The 18,208-nt window shown below is 41.5% G+C and overlaps 1 protein-coding gene across 2 annotated transcripts in view; it reads left to right on the forward strand.

Annotated features, from left to right (window-relative positions):
* The window catches only part of Papss (PAPS synthetase), a 41,294-nt gene that overhangs the window by 14,554 nt on the left and 8,532 nt on the right, over positions 1–18,208 (forward strand). The window contains exons 1-2 of one of the 2 annotated variants that reach the window (XM_065230827.1): positions 1,740–2,393; positions 15,828–17,310. In XM_065230827.1, the coding sequence (XP_065086899.1) occupies positions 2,253–2,393; positions 15,828–17,310 (1,624 nt within the window). In that variant the 5' untranslated portion in view covers positions 1,740–2,252. Of the gene's footprint in view, positions 1–1,739; positions 2,394–15,827; positions 17,311–18,208 lie in introns of those variants that run through there. The other variant, XM_065230829.1, reaches the window with a different exon arrangement.

An 18,208-nucleotide genomic window follows, 5' to 3' on the forward strand; every position in this document is an offset into this window, starting at 1 on the left:
TAGCCTCAATTGAACTGAGACTATCGGAGATGATGAAGTAATGGTTTGCGGGCATGTTGGAAATCATCCCCAATGCGAAGTTGATTGCTGCCAGCTCAGCAACATAAACAGAACAAGATTCCTGAAGTTTGTGGAAGACGTGACCCGTCTATAAAATATCTTTTCACGCAATTGACGTGTTGGTACTTTTCAGTAAAGTTGATCTGGAATCCCATTAATCACTTGTTTCATGGACAGATCATATTCAATTGAGGAACTGCTAATGGTAAAGTGAGAACGGGCTGGAGTATACCTAGGAAGACACATATCCGAAGATATGTAGTAGTGAAGGTAGATTCTCATAAGTCGAGATTGTGTGTTCAGCCCAAGAATTTCTTCAAAATTTGCAACTATAAGTGTGTTCGTCACTCCGCATTCGATTATTATCCTGAGAGAAACCTTCAGAAACGGTTCTGGAGAGGTGTTACTCCTGCCAGAACCTCGAGACTCATTTCTTCCTTGATTTGTTTTCCGTCGAGATCTTGTTTTCCGTGCTGAGCTGAGCACCAATGCTACCGGACACCAGAGAGGTAGCTCCCACACCTGGACTTTACATATCGACCCATCACATCATCAACTCATGAACCGGGGAGCCAATGGCTTGGCTTTACTTCCTTTCCGAAGGAAGGCATCAGAGATGTTATGCCTCAGAACACCCCGGCGGGCGGGATTGAACCCAGGCCTTCTGGGGTGAGAGATAATAACGCTTACCACTACACCACCGGCGCGGCTGTCGAGACTCATGTTATGCGTTGAGTGCATACAGCCGAGAGCAATACGCAGACAACGATATTGAATTCATTCCAATTTTATTACGTTATATTTTCAGAGTAAGCAGAGTTGTTGTTTCGATTCTGGCAACACAATTTTTTTTTAATTATTTTAAAATAGTGTTTTTTTAAATTTATGCTACATTTGATGAAACTACACTCTGTTAATGATTGTTACATCATTTTAGCGCTCAAATGATGAAACAGTTTGTATTACCACGAGACGACGAGATCTCGATATACATACAAGAAATCAAACTGACTAGTGCCTTCTGGAGTATCATTCAGTGGTTTGTGTTCCTGTTATTTCAATATTGACAACTTTTCTCTGTATGTATGTATAATCAGCATTCAATATGACTGTGATAAGACAATCATAATCATGCTTTCGTCATTATTGATTTCCAATGACCCAATCTCAATTATCACCACATCCAATAACTGGTTGAACAGCTAACATGTTATAATAGATTATAACCTTTAACTCTTTTAACCATTCGGAACAAACGAAAAGGAGTTTATCACAGTGCATGTGAATTGATAGTGACTGACAAACATTAGTAGCTACCTTCAATCATCATCCCCCGTTTGGAGAAGGTTAAAGCTGCTGTAATATTTAAACAAAACATAGCGTTTCTACTAAACCAGGATCAGATGAAATTCTCTAATTATCAACGCTCTGCCAGACAATGTAGACATAGTTATTAGGATTTCTACAGCCAGCACCATACCATAGATTGTGGCACTTCATGGGTTTATCATTATCACAGATTCCTTGAGTATTTTTTATGACCGACAAGTCGGACGAGTGAGTGGCGTGAATGAATATAATGGTGTTTCGGAGAGGGCCCGAGCTGGCACCGCGATTAAAAGCTTCACTCGATGGCATCGTACAAGTTAGTCGTTGAGAAGGCTTCGTTTAGAAAGTGTGCTCTGTCCGCGCATTGCTGCGGTTCACTATACGCGTCTCCACTATATCGGTTGTGCGTTTTTTTTTATTTAGTATTTTTGTCTTCGGTGTTGTGTTATAGGTTTACCGTGGCGCTTTTGCCATCCAATATTAATTTTTGTTAGTTATGCAAATTTGTTTTTCATAATTGGGTGTTAGGCTTTCGTTCGATTCGTCGTTCCACGTATTCTCAAATAAGGGCTGACACGACGTGAACTTTTACCGGACTCGCGCAACTCATCTCCATTTAAATCTTGCCATTCATCAGAGTATTCGGCTATTCACAGTGCGTCAGAAGCGGGCATCCGTGATAAAAGTGAGAGTTTTTCACTCTTTGTTGTTGTATACATCAATTTGAAGCTGGCATTTTGTTCGGAAATTGCCTTGTACGAGTGAAGTATGATTTTTCAAATTTAGACAGGCGTTTATTGGTATTATACGATATATAAATTACGCGGAAGCTCAGTACAATAGAGTGAATATTGCTTGCCGTCATGTTCGTCAAGCGAAGGAAAGTGGCTAATTCTAACAACAACGTTATTTTGAGTAACGTCAACTACGAGAACAACGGTAATGGGCAGGTGGTTAAATCACGCTGCGGCAAGCACAAAGATTGTAATGGTGGCACAAGTGAGGTAATTATAATGATTTTTTTCAGCGTATAGCGAGTGGTATACAAGTCAGCTGCATAATATTTTTGCAGTCTATCAGACAATGGTGAGTGGTACATTGGACAGGCTCTTGAGCTCCACAATTTGGGGCATATCGTTTATTTAACAACTGATGCATTACAGTTAGCCGTATCAATTCGTTTTTTTTGTCCAAATCATGGAGAACTCTGGAGAACTCAAGATCTTATTCTTAATCTTAATAACAGTTATGTACAAAAATAATTAAAAATTTGTAATGGATCTCAGCATATACTGATTCTGTAATATAGTCTTCGGAAGACTGTTAATGAATTATGTAACATTTTTGTGGCTGTCCACGCAATTGCCCATTCAGATGACTTTACATGTTTTAGTAAAAATCAAATTGTACAAGCACAATTTGAAGCGAAAGATTTCTGGATCAGCAAATGTTTATCGATTGTTGGTATAGTCAGAGCTGGATTTAAGGATTGGGGGGGGGGGGGGGGGGCTACGGGAGAAATTGGCCCGGGTCCCCCGGATAACCGTTTATTAATTTATTATTTTTCTTAATTTATCATGTGTGTTGTGTTTAAGTAAATTATATCGGTTTTACGTTCAATCGTAATAATTGAACAAGTTTAGTTCAGATACAATTTTATTCGACAGAACCTTGTCATTCATTTCAGTCAGTAAATTGATTTGAAAGAACCTTGTCAGTCGAATAGCGTTAATATCGAATAATATAAAAATCGTCATAATTGTGCAGGTCACTACACAAAATAAACTCACATGAACACTAGACTGATGCAAAATTTGACATTTTATCCACAGTGCTCAAACGGTCCCAAATCGGGTCCTGATTAGCCTCCTAAAATTTGACCTCATTTGGTAAGAAACTGACTTGGCACATACCATTTAAAGTTTATATGGAAATTATTATGGGAAATCCCAAGGGGTACGTAACTTCGCACACCAATCTTGGGTCATCTTTTTTTCAGTGTGCCGCAGGTGTGCTGATTGTGCCGGTCATAGAGTAAGCTGCGATTGTTTGTAAAATACCCATCCCGCAACCCGGTATTTCTGACACCTTGAATGTTTTGGTTTGAAATCGCGAGGATACATCGGTCTGGTGGCATTTCGGATTTAAATCTATAAGTGAACCGAGAAGTGAACTGCTGTTCTGAGTTCCTGTGGTATATTTAATTAGAGAACGGAACAACCAAACAGCACGTAATTTTGTAAACAACTTCAGTGACCAGCAGTGCTCCCATTTTATTTACAACAATCAAATGCCTACGAGATTGTGCCGATGGATGTGCCCAAGCTGTACCGAATCTAATTGCGGCACAATGTGCTGAGTGACTTACCCCTTGGGAAATCCAAACTTTTTGTTCATTGCCTTCTAGCCATTGTGCATCTTGTACTGTTCAATAGTTCTATAGCTACGTACTGTTGTACTGTTCAAAAGTTCTATAGCGTATGGAAAATTTTCTCAGCTACAACTTTGCATTAAAATAGTTATTATTTTTTAAGAGATTGATAATCTTATGGCATGGTCAAGCAGCTGTTTTGTGTGTAACACTGTGTTCTGCAGTGTAACATAGTAGCCATGATTTTTGTGCTCTATTCTACGCGCCAGAAACACAAATGTTGCCTGCTGAACGGTTTATTGAGCATAATCATAAGACATCAGTGGTTTGAAGCATTAATAACTTTTGTTCCTTACATTTGATCGAAAAGTGGTCTTCAACAAAGTTTTTTTTTTCTCTGAAATAAAAAATCTACAAGCACAGCCATCATCTTTAAAGAAGAGTGAGATGGTGAATGTTGTAACCCTGTTACCGGTACGCGCACTTCTTGTAATCGGAGCAAGTTTGCTCGTATCACCTTGGCAAAAGACCAGCTTTCGTTTCAAAGCACCTCGGCCTTTCAAAGCTCCAGACTAGATCCCTCTCACTGTCGGAGGGTTAGCGATTGGAGGAGAAATAGGCGATTGACCAACTAAGCTTTCTTATGCGTTAGTTATGAGATTGAATAGAGACTTCGGCCTAGATCCCTCTCACTGTCGGAGGGTTAGCGATTGGAGGAGAAAAGAAGTCTTATTAATCTCTATACGAGCTCACCTTTTCGCAATTACTTGAGAGTAATCGTCTTTCGGATTTTCCAGTAATTTACCAGATCTGAACCGTTCGGTTGTCTAACGATAACTAACTTTATTCACAAGAAACTATTACTATTTATACAAATTCTTATCCTAAAATATTTTACCTAAGAATGCTCTTTTGAGCTATGTAGACAGTGAGTAGAACACATTTCTTTTTGCGCTCCTTCGGAGGGCAATAAAAAAGGGATACAAAATGTAAAAATGTTTCGTTTGCGCTCTGCCTCCTCACCGCAATAAACCTGCGTTACGCGTTTAGTTGTTGATTATCCTATCCTTTGGGTTTTTCCCACAAAACTACTTTCAGCCTGGCGGTTGTTGTTATTTTTCCTGTCTGGTTTTTTTCCCAAAATTCTGGCGTCATTTTATTACGGTTTTGTTGGTCAATATCGATAACAAGTCTGTATCGCGTTCGTAACAATGATGTATAAAGCTGTTGTAGGTTTTGATATTAGCAACAACTTTTATTAATATCTCAAATCTGTATCTCTTATACATGACGAACTGGAGTGGGCAGAACTTGTTATTGTTGTTCAGTGAATGTAATTTACAATCACTGAAAAACAATGGTGAGTTCTGTTCGCTCTGGTTCATCATGCATAAGAGATACAGTTTTGAGTTATTTACAAAAGTTGTAGTTAATATCAAAATATATGTACTATCTAGGCAAATGAATACGGGAACAGACCTAATTTCTTTAATTTTTAGCCTCAATTTGGGCATGACTCGATTTTAATAAAACCGTATACGTTTTTGGCAATGTATAAACATAAATTTTCTGAAGTTATAAATATAATTGCATGTTATTCAATAGTTATGCATCATCATAAAGGGACACATTTAGGTAATATTTGTATTGTAGTCACTTTAACATTAAATTGTGACACGTCGAAAGATCTTGATTTTGGCAACATAGGTGAAGCAGCTGTGATCTCGCTGTATGTAGAATTATTGGAAGCAGTAAGGTAAGCTGATGACAGCTCCTAAGGCTTCGTGCACAAATTACGTTACGCATGGTGGTGGATGTTTTATTCAATCTTGAGTAAGGGGGGAGTATTGTCAAGCGTTACTTATTGTTACATATAGAGGGAGACGGGGTGCATAATATGGATTTTTGCGTTGCGTAATTTGTGTACAGCGCCTAAATCTCAATCTCAATTGAAAATATTTGGCGAAAATGAGAACAGCTTTGATTCGCTATCAAATGGACCTCATTCAAATGGATGGTTCCGGTCTGTTTTGTCGAAAGCATGGCTCAAATTTGAGTTCCGTTTGCAAAAGCGCAGGTCAGTCATAATAGACTGAGTAAAATTTTCCTCAATTTTCCTTAAATGTCTTGATTATAAGGAAAATCGAGAAAAATTTACTCAGTGCACGAGTATACGCATAGACTGAGTAAAATGGTAAAATTGTCGATTTTCCTCATAAAGGTTGTTCGAAATTTTAGTTATCGCTCAGCTTCTGAGACGCGCGGACGTGTTTTTTCTTGACGTTTTAGCGCTATTTCAATAGTCAATAGTTGAAGATATTTTTTAGCTTTGCTATCCGTATCGTGCCGCGTCGCGTGTGCAGTGTCCGCGATGAGGCGTGAAAACACTTTCAAGATTGACTATTCGAGTTTCCCCGTGAAGCCGTCGTTCGAGAAAGTGCACGGCTTCTGCCGTTCAGTGCTCGGCCTGAAGAAAGAAGACGTGCAGAGACTACAGTGCCACCGCGGTGGAGCATGTGCTTTCGTCAAGGTCAATGACCTGGCGTTAGCACAAAAAATCGTTGACAATCATGACGAGAAGCACGAAGTTGAACTGGACGGAAAGAAGCACAAGCTTCGTATTACCATGGAGGATGGTAGTGTGGAAGTGAAGGTGCATGACCTGCCCGAAGACGTGTCCGAAGAGAAAGTGGTAGAGTTCCTGAGCGCGTTCGGTGAGGTGCTATCGATTCGCGAGCTAATGTGGGGTGAAGGCTACGATTTCGGTGGTATTTCGCTCGGCATATGGTCTGCTCGAATGCTCGTGAAGAAAAATATTGACTCGTGGGTCACCATCGACGGCGAACGAGCGCTTGTCGTTTACAAGGGACAGCTTCAATCCTGTCGCCACTGTCACGAGCAAGCGCACACTGGCATATCATGTGTCCAGAACAAAAAGCTTCTGGTCCAGAAGAGCTACGCTAACGTGACGAAGCAAACGGGTCCACGACCGCAACCAAAACCAGCTGGTCCGAAACCAGTCAAGCCGAAACCTACCGCACCACCAACGGCAACGTTGGGTGCATTTCCCGAATTGCCGAAGCAGACGGACACGAATGCGCAGAGTAGTAGCCAGGCCGCAACAGCTGTAGCGTCCCTGTGTCCGCAACCACTACTAGCGCAAATGTCGTCGTCGCAACGAGTGCCATCGGTAACTGCCCAACCAGCCAACACCAGCACGGCTACGGTTGACCTGTTCAAGAAGCCCCCACACGCGCTGCGATCGCAGAGCAAGAGCGGGAATGGCAACGAAACCGACGAATCTTCAACATCCACGAGTAGCAGGCGGGACAGGGCCGACCGCCGAGCAAAGAAACCGCGCCGGACCAGCGAGGACGAAGAGCGGGGTGGAGAGAAGCTCCCATAAATGGCTCTCACATCCTACAACGTTGCTTCCATCAACATCGGCACCATCACGAACCCTACAAAACTAAATGCGCTCCGAACCTTCATCAGTAGCCAAAACCTCGATATTGTGTGTCTGCAAGAGGTTGAAAATGAGCAGCTCTCCTTGCCTGGCTTCATCGTTTTCGCCAATGTAGACCACATGAGAAGAGGTACAGCTATTGCTCTGAAGGACCACATCCATGCCACTCACGTCGAACGAAGTCTGGACGGCCGACTGCTTGCGCTGAGAGTGCAAGATACAACTATCTGCAACGTTTACGCTCCCTCCGGCTCTTCGCAGCGCGCAGCTCGGGAGGATTTCTTTAATGGGACGCTTGCCTACTACCTCCGTCATCGGACACAGCATGTGATTCTGGCTGGTGACTTTAATTGTGTGCTGCGAGCATGCGATTCAAGTAGCCCCAACACAAGCCCCTCACTCAAAACAGCTGTGCAGCAGCTCCAGCTGCACGATGTGTGGGAAAAGCTTTGTCCACGCGATACAGGCTTCACCTACATCAGCAGAAATGCTCAATCGCGCCTCGACCGCATTTATGTCAGCAGCGTTTTGCGCGATAATCTGCGAGCAGCACACACGCATGTCTGCTCGTTCACCGACCACAAAGCGCTGACACTCCGAATATGCCTCCCCCAACTTGGACACGAACACGGCCGTGGATTCTGGTCACTTCGGCCCCACCTTCTAACTGACGAAAACGTTGGGGAGTTCCAATATAAGTGGCAATATTGGACCCGCCAACGCAGGAACTACGGGTCATGGATGGAATGGTGGCTCTCGTACGCTAAGCCTAAAATAAAATCGTTCTTCAAGTGGAAATCTCGAGAAGTTTTCGACGAATTCTACAGCGCACACCAGCGCCTCTATACGGAGCTACGGTTAGCGTACGACGGGTATTACCAGCACCCAGAACTGATAACCACGATCAATCGATTGAAAGGGGAAATGTTGGCACTGCAGCGTAATTTCTCCCATACGTTCATGCGGATCAACGAAACGCACGTGGCGGGGGAACCACTGTCCAATCGATATTCCAGTTGGGGGAGAGGCGGAGAAAGAGGCGGAGAAAGAGAACCGTCATCACACAACTGGCCACGGAGCAAAATGCAAACATCGAGGAACCGCAAGCGATCGAGGCGCACTTGCTGGGCTATTTCTCCGAGCTCTACTCGGAAGAAGCAAACGGTGGAGACGACAACAGCTTCGTTTGTGAGAGAGCCGTTCCGCCGAACGACCCACTGAATGAAGCCTGCACGAGTGAAATCACCACGGCAGAAATTCTGTCGGCAATAACAACAAGTGCTCCCAGAAAGTCTCCCGGCTGCGACGGCATCCCGCGAGAGTTTTATTACCGCATGTTCGACGTTATCCACCGAGAGCTGAACCTGCTGCTCAACGAAGCGCTCAACGGCAATCTTCCCGCCGCATTTGTGGAAGGCATTATCGTGCTGGTTAAAAAGAGAGGAGGAGACAACACGGCACGATCCTACCGTCCGATCTCGCTGCTCAACAGCGATTACAAACTGTTCTCCCGCATTATCAAGACCAGGCTAGAGCGGGTGATGAGAGCCCACCACGTGCTGAGCGATGGACAGAAATGCTCTAACTCCGAGCGAAACATCTTCCAAGCCACCCTTGCTCTGAAAGATCGGATCGCCAGTCTCCGTCACCATCGCCGTGCCGGGAAGCTCATAAGCTACGATCTCGATCATGCGTTCGATCGGGTCCGGCACTCATTTCTCTTCTCGACCATGCGCTCCCTCGGATTCAACGAGAATCTCATCGCTCTGCTGGCACAGATTGCCAATCGCTCAACCTCACGGCTGCTCATCAATGGGCATCTCTCTCGCTCTTTCGAAATCCAACGCTCCGTACGGCAAGGGGACCCGTTGTCCATGCACCTCTTCGTGCTGTACCTCCACCCACTGGTGGTCAGACTCGAGCAAGCGTGCGGAAATGATTTGCTAGTGGCCTACGCGGATGATATCAGCGTCATCGTCACATCGGTCGGGCAATTCGAGGCGATGAATGGTCTGTTCACTCGCTTCGAGCTAGCCGCCGGCGCCAAACTGAACTTGCGGAAGACTATTGCCATTGACGTTGGGTTTTGCGAAGGCAACACGATCATCACCCCATGGCTGCAAACAGCGAATGTAGTCAAAATTCTGGGTGTTGTCTTCGCAAACTCAATCCGCTTGATGACGACGTTGAACTGGGATGCACAGGTAGGGAAGTTCGCGCAGCAAATGTGGTTGCACTCTCTACGTACACTAACGTTGCACCAAAGACTCATCATGCTGAACACGTTCGGCACCTCCAGAATATGGTACCTGTCGTCGATACTGCCGCCCCTTGCCAAGCACACTGCGAAAATTACATCAACGATGGGTACCTTCCTATGGAGAGGAATGGTGGCCCACGTCCCAATGATGCAGCTAGCACGGAGCAGAGAAGACGGAGGACTGAAGTTGCATCTACCAGCACTAAAATGTAAGTCGTTGGCCATTAACCGGCACCTTCGTGAGATCGATTCCCTTCCTTATTATAGATCCCTTCTGCTCCACGTAAATCCCCGCCCAGCAATCTCTATAGATCTTCCTGACCTCAAAATAATCCTATCTAGTTTATCCCAAATTCCCCACCAAATCCAACAAAACCCCTCCGCCGATCAAATCCACCAACATTTCGTTCTCCAAACCGACCTGCCAAGGGTGGAACGTAATAGCCCGACAACCAACTGGCCGCGCACGTGGCGCAACATTGCGGCGAAGCAGCTCACTTCAGCGCAGCGGACGAGACTGTACCTCCTGGTCAATGAGAAGATCGAGCATCGCAAGCTATTTTTTGTGATGCAGCGTGTGGCGGACGAGAACTGCACACATTGTGACAACCAAACGGCGGAAACTCTCCTCCATAAATTCTGCACCTGCACTCGTGTTGGCCCGGCTTGGACGGTCCTGCAGCAAAGGATAACAGGCATTTTGGATGGATGGAGACGACTCACATTTGAAGACCTGGTGAGACCTGCCTTAATAGGAATAGGAAATACGAAACGTGTGGAAATTCTTAAACTTTTTATTAATTACATCTGCTTTGTTAATGGAAGTAACGGTAGAATTGATGTAGCTGAGTTGAATTTTCATCTAGATATAGAAAACTAATTGTAAAAACACTGACAATAAAAACTAAACTTTTATAAAAAAAAAAACATAGGTGAAGCAGCTGTGATCTCGCTGTATGTAGAATTATTGGAAGCAGTAAGGTAAGCTGATGACAGCTCCTAAGGCTTCGTGCACAAATTACGTTACGCATGGTGGTGGATGTTTTATTCAATCTTGAGTAAGGGGGGAGTATTGTCAAGCGTTACTTATTGTTACATATAGAGGGAGACGGGGTGCATAATATGGATTTTTGCGTTGCGTAATTTGTGTACAGCGCCTAAATCTCAATCTCAATTGAAAATATTTGGCGAAAATGAGAACAGCTTTGATTCGCTATCAAATGGACCTCATTCAAATGGATGGTTCCGGTCTGTTTTGTCGAAAGCATGGCTCAAATTTGAGTTCCGTTTGCAAAAGCGCAGGTCAGTCATAATAGACTGAGTAAAATTTTCCTCAATTTTCCTTAAATGTCTTGATTATAAGGAAAATCGAGAAAAATTTACTCAGTGCACGAGTATACGCATAGACTGAGTAAAATGGTAAAATTGTCGATTTTCCTCATAAAGGTTGTTCGAAATTTTCTTCGTACAAGGCCCATCCCACCTATTGCACGAGCCATGTTCCCACTTTTTTGACTGCCAAATTCCATTTCCGCTTGACCAGTATTTCTCAATTGGCCTTAGTTCCGAAGGATTGACCGGATTCATCTCCTTGGGAACCACTGTAACGCCATTTTCGCTGTACCACTGCTTGGTGGAATTTGAGTAGTGGTAGCTTGCCAAGTCCGGCCAGAATAGGCAGTAGGGTAGAGTGCTACTTCGTCGTAATCGCCCATTTTCGTTCTATCGATCACAAAAAATCAATAATATCAATGGTTTCACTGTGCACAAATCAATAAAAAGTTTATTCCGATGCGTTAGTTCATTAGCTACAACATAAATCCTGTTAGAGTGCATTGTATGAATATTTACGCTCATTGTTCTCAAAACAAAAGAATCGTTCCTAGCCAATCCCCTTTTTCTACGTTTATCAGTAGGACGAAGAAAATGTAATGGCGTTTCAATGCGTTAGGACGGAATTGAAACTCGTAGAACGAATTTAGAATCAAGAAGCAGTATTAGATTTTAAACAATATCTCAACAATTTGTGACTGTTTATGAAATCCAATGGTACGTATGGAAAGGTGAATAAATTTAGAAGTCATCTTTGACATAAGTATTCCATTTTTTGTTCAAACCCGTTAAAAAAAGGGGGGTAAAGCGCGGGTTGTGCTTAGTAGGACGGAAATTAGATCAAAACCCCTAGTCTCCTCATGGTAAATTTGCTGGTTCATGGTCCCAGAAGTAACGAAAGGTACAAATCGGATTGATCATCTATCTTTACCAAACTCCCCCGTTGAAGAGGGATGGTGAGAGGTATTTTTAGTTCGAATGATACTTGATACACCCAACCGGGGGATATAAGATTCGCTTACAATTATGTGGGATTCATCATCAGAGAATGTTAGTGGAGACCGCATGGACCGAGGATGCGATATACCTAGCTGCGGTCCAATGCAAGAAAATTGGAGACCGAAAAATGTAGAGTGTATTAGTGAGGTAAATTAGTTATGTCGAAAAAAATAGGAAACAGACTGCCGACTGAACTCGAACCACGAACGTTACGATTATCAGACCTGTGCTTTCTCCACTGCTCTCTCCATGCTTCTGAATAAGGAGAGCCTAAAAGCAAACATGAAGCGCTCATTTTCTCGCATACTCGACTTCGTATGCTTTTTCTGCTGGAGAGACTCGAGGCAAGTGTGTGCGTCGTTCTATCATGTTATACATAAAAATCAAGGCAAATGCTTGCTTGTGTAGGTGAAAGCACAGATAGAACACGAAATAAAAAAGGCAAAAAACCATCGCGTCGCCTGCAAAGTCAACTTCTAACTTTCGCTGCGATGTTCATGAACAGAGGATGATAGTAAATGAAACTAACATTCATTGTAATATTTTTTTGGTTTGCGTGTAGACGTATATAATGTTATGTACATATTCTTGTTGCTTGCTCTGCTTCATTAGCTTCATTTTAATTTGGATGAGTAATGCAATATAATTTAAATATATAAATGATCCAGTTAATGTTGATCAAGTTGATCTTCTGTCTGTAGAAGTAGACTGGCCCACAAATATAAAAGTTCTAATTTTCCACGGGCCAACCTCTAGATTTGTGCCTTTAGGTGAGAAAACCGTTCTCTGAAAGTTTTAGCTCATTTGGTTAAAGGATGAGCTGGCGCTTTTAGTTTGAATTTTGTATGAGGGATTTTGGATAAAATACATGAAAAAATGACAATCTTACACTCTATCGATCATAAAAAAGTTTGCTTATTATAGATTTGATTCAGATTTTCAAAACTTGTAGTTCAAACAATGAGTATAACAACTTTGCTGAAGACTGCTTTATGAATCCGGTTAGTTTTATTGAGATATTCGCTTTTAAATGTATGTAAGCATTTTGTATATGAAAATTTCAACCAAATCCCCTATATAAACATTAAACCAAAACCTGTGGAAAATATGAACTTTTATTATTTTTGTGGTAATCTAGTTGCATACGCTGTCTGTATTTTGTTGCAATATACGAACAAAATGCATATATAAATGCATTGTGTTGAAATTCTGAGCTTAATCGAGTTTGCTGCACCAGTTCTATGTACAAAAGAGTTAAAGAATGTTATTTCTCCATACATTTCAACCAATATCCCCATATCAATTTTAATTCAAAAGCGCCAGCTAGTGTTACATCCGAATGAGCTGAAATTTTCAGAGAGTGGTTTTCTCAGCTAATGGCACAAATCTGCGGGTTGGCCCGTTGTAAAAAATGATAAAAAATCTCCCATATAAATGTGGGCCAGTCTAGTGTAGAAGGTTAATTATTTTAACATTTGTATTTTTATATATTTTTTCAATCCACGAAGAGCTGAAATAACATGAATAATTTATATCGATGAATCCAATGTTTAAAATATTTTCTGGTTTTTTTTTCTGAATGGATGGATTCTTGTTTTACTAGAAGTTCAACATTGGTTAGTTCATGAGGAAATATGCTGTTGAAGTGAACAATAAAATGGTTTAAAATAAATTAAAATAGAAAATAATCATCTAAAATGTAGAACCATACAATGAAAATAATAAAATTCAATATGTGCCTCCCTTAGATCAGCCGGTAAAGGCACAGCTATCAAGCAACAGTCAGTGAAATCAAAGCCTAGCGCATTCCAAAAACATTACAGGTTGTAAAACAATATAACGAAGTAGCTGGAGTCGAAATTTTATGTTAATTCCCTTATGGATTACCCCCCAGACAACCAGAAGTCATATAACAATGTGCAGACAGTATCGTAAATTGCTACAGTTTATGTCAAAATCGCATATAAGAATGAGATGCATCGCATTATGTTTAAGTTAAATCGTATGGAACGCAAATTTCCGACCTATATGCGATGATTCATTTTTCCGTCGTACTGTATCACAAATCAAATCGGATTACATCGTAAGACTTTTCAAAGTGATTTTGTTATTACAGATTAAATCGTGTATGATGTTAAATCAACTCGTTTACAATTAAATTAAAATTTTCACGTATATGGCCTCCACTTTTGTACGTATAAGCCATTTCTTTGCATTCTATACGATTTGTTTGTTTGTATATATGTTTGTATATCACGAAAACAACTTTGAATATACGTGCATTCTGGTTGTCTGGGCCATTTGTACTCTCTCGTCTTGCATTAGTTTACGATTTTCTTTCGCGTGCAATCTTCTTCTACTCTGCTATTAAAGAAGGTAAAAAAAACCTGAAAGAATATATGAATTGCGCCAATATGCGGCCAGGGTGTCTCATCTTACTGCATTCGTCTTGCACTATTTATTAACTATTATTTTCTATAAAGCTGAAAAATAAGGAATGACATATTTGAAATAATGCAAAATAATATAACACGCTGCAATACAATTGTGTGTTTTGTGACAAGCAATGAATTGCAAAATAGGTACTGTATAGTTTGAAATGTATGAATGATATAAATGAATGATAAAACCTGATATATCAATATAAAAAGATGCAGGAATAAAATTTATCAAATCACATTTATAATAATGAAATTTATACATTGATATTTAAGGGATCATCGAGTTAGGGAGAGATATAGTAAGGAAGAGTTGACTGTAGCAGAGCAACCGAAGGAAGTTTAATATTATCATCATCAATGGAGTCAAGATCCTGCTTCACGACAAAGACCGATCAAACGGATGACGGAGTTTGACGTCAAAGTTCATCTTTCATCCAAACAACGGGAGAACAAAAGAGACCTCTCTCTGAAAAAAAATCGCATAAAAACAACATTGAGTGTATTTGGAACAATTCTCAGCATTTCAATAACTATGACTTTTAATCTTAGATAGAGTAAATTATGACTTCGGCACCCATTGACTGTTTTCGGCAACCGAAATTGAAACATTAATTTCACTGTATTTTCCCATCAAAACTCTTCGCTGAATGTATTAAGCCGATTCCTTACCTTTTCAGCTTCAATCTGATTACATTTTTACGACTGTGCAATCCTGTTCTGCCATATTTTTCTTTAAATGAAATATACACACTACAAAATACGGCTGATTTCGAGTTGCCGATAATAGAACAGCTGGTTAACACGCAGTTCAAATGGAAAGGGTGCCGAAGAAAAAGAGACTGCCGACAATAGTCACACTCACCTGAGAAGTTTAGAGCGTTGTAAAAACATGTTCAACCCGTTTTGATCAATTATGTCGATTGGAATTGGTAGAACAGCAAGCAGCAGATAAATGTCAACAAACAAACCTGTCATGTATGTGTGTGACGCTGAGAAATCGCTAATAGAAGTTCGGACTCTGCTTAGATTGACGAGAATACGTAAATTCCCCTATACAAATTTTTTGTTGCCTATCATATCCCAATTTGGCTACACACTTTTGCATTGCTATGTGCGTGCTTCCAGACGATCCCTGGTAGCTACTGGGAAATCGTTTGGAGAACTCAGGCAGTGTAAATTCCATGACAAAAAATCAAGACCTGAGACTTTTAAAACTTTGATTTAGGAAAATTAATCAAAATCTCGGACTTTAAAGAATTTCATCGTCTAAACAGTAATGTTTTTTACAACTCAAGGCATCGAGGATGGTCGGCTACCGCATATTTGTGGACATAATCATAACATTTTGAATTTTTTGCAAAACTGCTGTTTCTGTGATAGTTGTAAAATCAATTTTAAAAACATTGAATTTTGACCAAAAACAAAAGATTGCTGCTCATTTTAAGTGAATTTGACCATGTTTGTAATACACAACTGATATAGCATTCGCAATCGGAATGATACTAACGTACCAATTAATAATAAAATTTATTTATAAAATATGTATTTATTTCTTCTCTTCTCACACAGTGCCTACAAGTTGCCACCAATGTTACCGAGCAGAAGCATAACGTAACGCGTGAAGTCCGCGGTAATAATCTGGGTATATGCCGCGGTTTTCGAGGATGCACCGTCTGGTTGACGGGATTGAGTGGAGCTGGCAAAACTTCGATTGCATTTGAACTGGAAGCGTACCTGGTATCGAAGGGCATTCCGGCGTACGGTCTCGATGGCGACAACATCAGAACGGGCTTGAACAAAAATCTAGGTTTCTCGCAAGTGGATCGGGAGGAGAACATTCGACGGGTGGCGGAGGTGGCAAAGTTGTTCGCCGACAGTGGTGTGGTATCGATTTGCAGTTTCGTATCGCCGTTCGCGGAAGATCGTGAAATGGCTAGAAGGATTCACAAGGATTCAGATTTGAAATTTTTCGAAATACACGTGGACACTTCCTTGGAGGTTTGCGAGTCGCGTGACGTCAAGGGTTTGTATAAGAAGGCTCGGGAAGGCTCGATTCAAGGATTCACTGGCGTAACGCAAGCTTACGAAGCTCCAGAAAACCCAGATCTGTCCGTTCCGACTGAAGGGTTGACGGTGAGACAATCAACGTTCAAAGTGATAAAGCTCCTAGAGGATGAAAATATCATTCCAAAGTTCATTAAGGACGATGAACCTATACCGGAGTTGTTTGTTCCGGATCACTTAAAAGCTTCTGTAGAGGCGGAAGCAAAAACACTTCCATCATTTTCGATAACGACCGTTGAGTTGCAATGGTTGCAAGTATTAGCCGAGGGCTGGGCCCATCCACTTAAGGGTTTCATGCGCGAAAAAGAATATCTACAAGCGCTGCACTTCAACTGCATGTTAAGTGAAGATGAAACGATGCGAGAAAATCAGTCCATTCCAATAGTATTATCGGTTAGCGATGATGATAAGAATAGACTAGACGGAGTCAGTGCTTTGTCGTTATCGCACGAGGGTCGCATTGTGGCGGTGTTGAGAAAACCCGAGTTTTATTTCCAAAGAAAAGAAGAGCGATGTGCAAGGCAGTTTGGTACGTCGCATCCAAACCATCCGTATGTCAAAATGATTATGGAATCTGGTCAGTATTTGGTGGGGGGCGATGTGGAAGTTCTGGAAAGGATTCGCTGGAACGATGGCTTAGATAACTACCGACTTACTCCAAATGAGCTTCGGAAAAAGTTTAGCGACATCAAGGCGGACGCTATCTTTGCATTTCAATTACGTAACCCAATTCACAATGGCCATGCCTTGCTTATGAGCGATTGCCGGCGTCAGCTTTTGGAGCGTGGCTTTAAAAACCCCGTACTATTGTTGCATCCTCTGGGAGGATGGACGAAGGATGATGACGTACCACTTCCGGTGAGGATGGCACAGCATCAAGCGGTTTTGGATTCGGGAGTGCTGAAACGAGAGCACACAATTTTGGCGATTTTCCCGTCACCGATGATGTATGCTGGTCCAACGGAGGTTCAATGGCATGCTAAATCTAGTGAGTATCGAAGGTTATACATTAGATACAACAGCACAGTGGAAAATGGCCCGATTATTTGTTTGCGTGAATATGCGTGATTTTACAAGGGTGGCCTTCGAAGAAGTTTATTATCATCAAAAACAGACTTTCTTTTGGTACTAGTATGCAGTGTCGATGTTATAATAAAAGTCTCGCCAAGAGAAAATTTGGCGAACAAGCAGCACAGATTAATATTTTGGTACCGTAAACGGCAACCAATTGTTTTGCGTTAGCATCGAATGACTTTCATTCAGAAGTGAACAATTTCATGTCGATAACGGAGCTTCTGTAGAATGTTGTACAACATTAAACTATGATGTGCAAAGCTATTGATATCATCATGTAAGGCACATAGACTCAAAGTGTGTCACAGTTAGAATCAATAGTGTTGAGTCATGGTTCACAGCATAAGATTCACACATGAAATGGATATGTTTCACAATAAGTGCTCAATTCAGTGTGAGACACATGATGATGACGTGTGGAATTTTTTGAGTGTAGTAGTTGTTCAGCTTATCGTGATTTTTTGTTCACGAATATCAGAACATTTTTTTTGCGTGTAGCTGTCAGTTCAACTGTGAAACGTCGTCATGGATCACCTTGCTCACAAGCCATTGCATTGTAGCGCTGCCAAGTATTTTTTTTTATAAAAAGTATCACAAGAAGTGACGACCCCTTGTGTCTAACCAGTCTAACTGAGTTCTGAAGAACCTTTAGACACAAATAAATAATAGAATTTTACTTATCTAACTGATGCAGCCTCTACCCCATTTGGCATAATGGCGTTTAGCATAATACAGTTTGGCATAATGGCCACTTTGAATAACTGCCATTTGACATAATGGTAATTTGGTATAACTGTGGGAAAAAACTGTAG

This window comes from Ochlerotatus camptorhynchus, unplaced genomic scaffold, assembly GCF_037179485.1.
Source record: "Ochlerotatus camptorhynchus isolate MF236.1 unplaced genomic scaffold, CSIRO-AGI_Acam_v1.1 ptg000333l, whole genome shotgun sequence".
NCBI lineage: Eukaryota > Metazoa > Arthropoda > Insecta > Diptera > Culicidae > Ochlerotatus > Ochlerotatus camptorhynchus.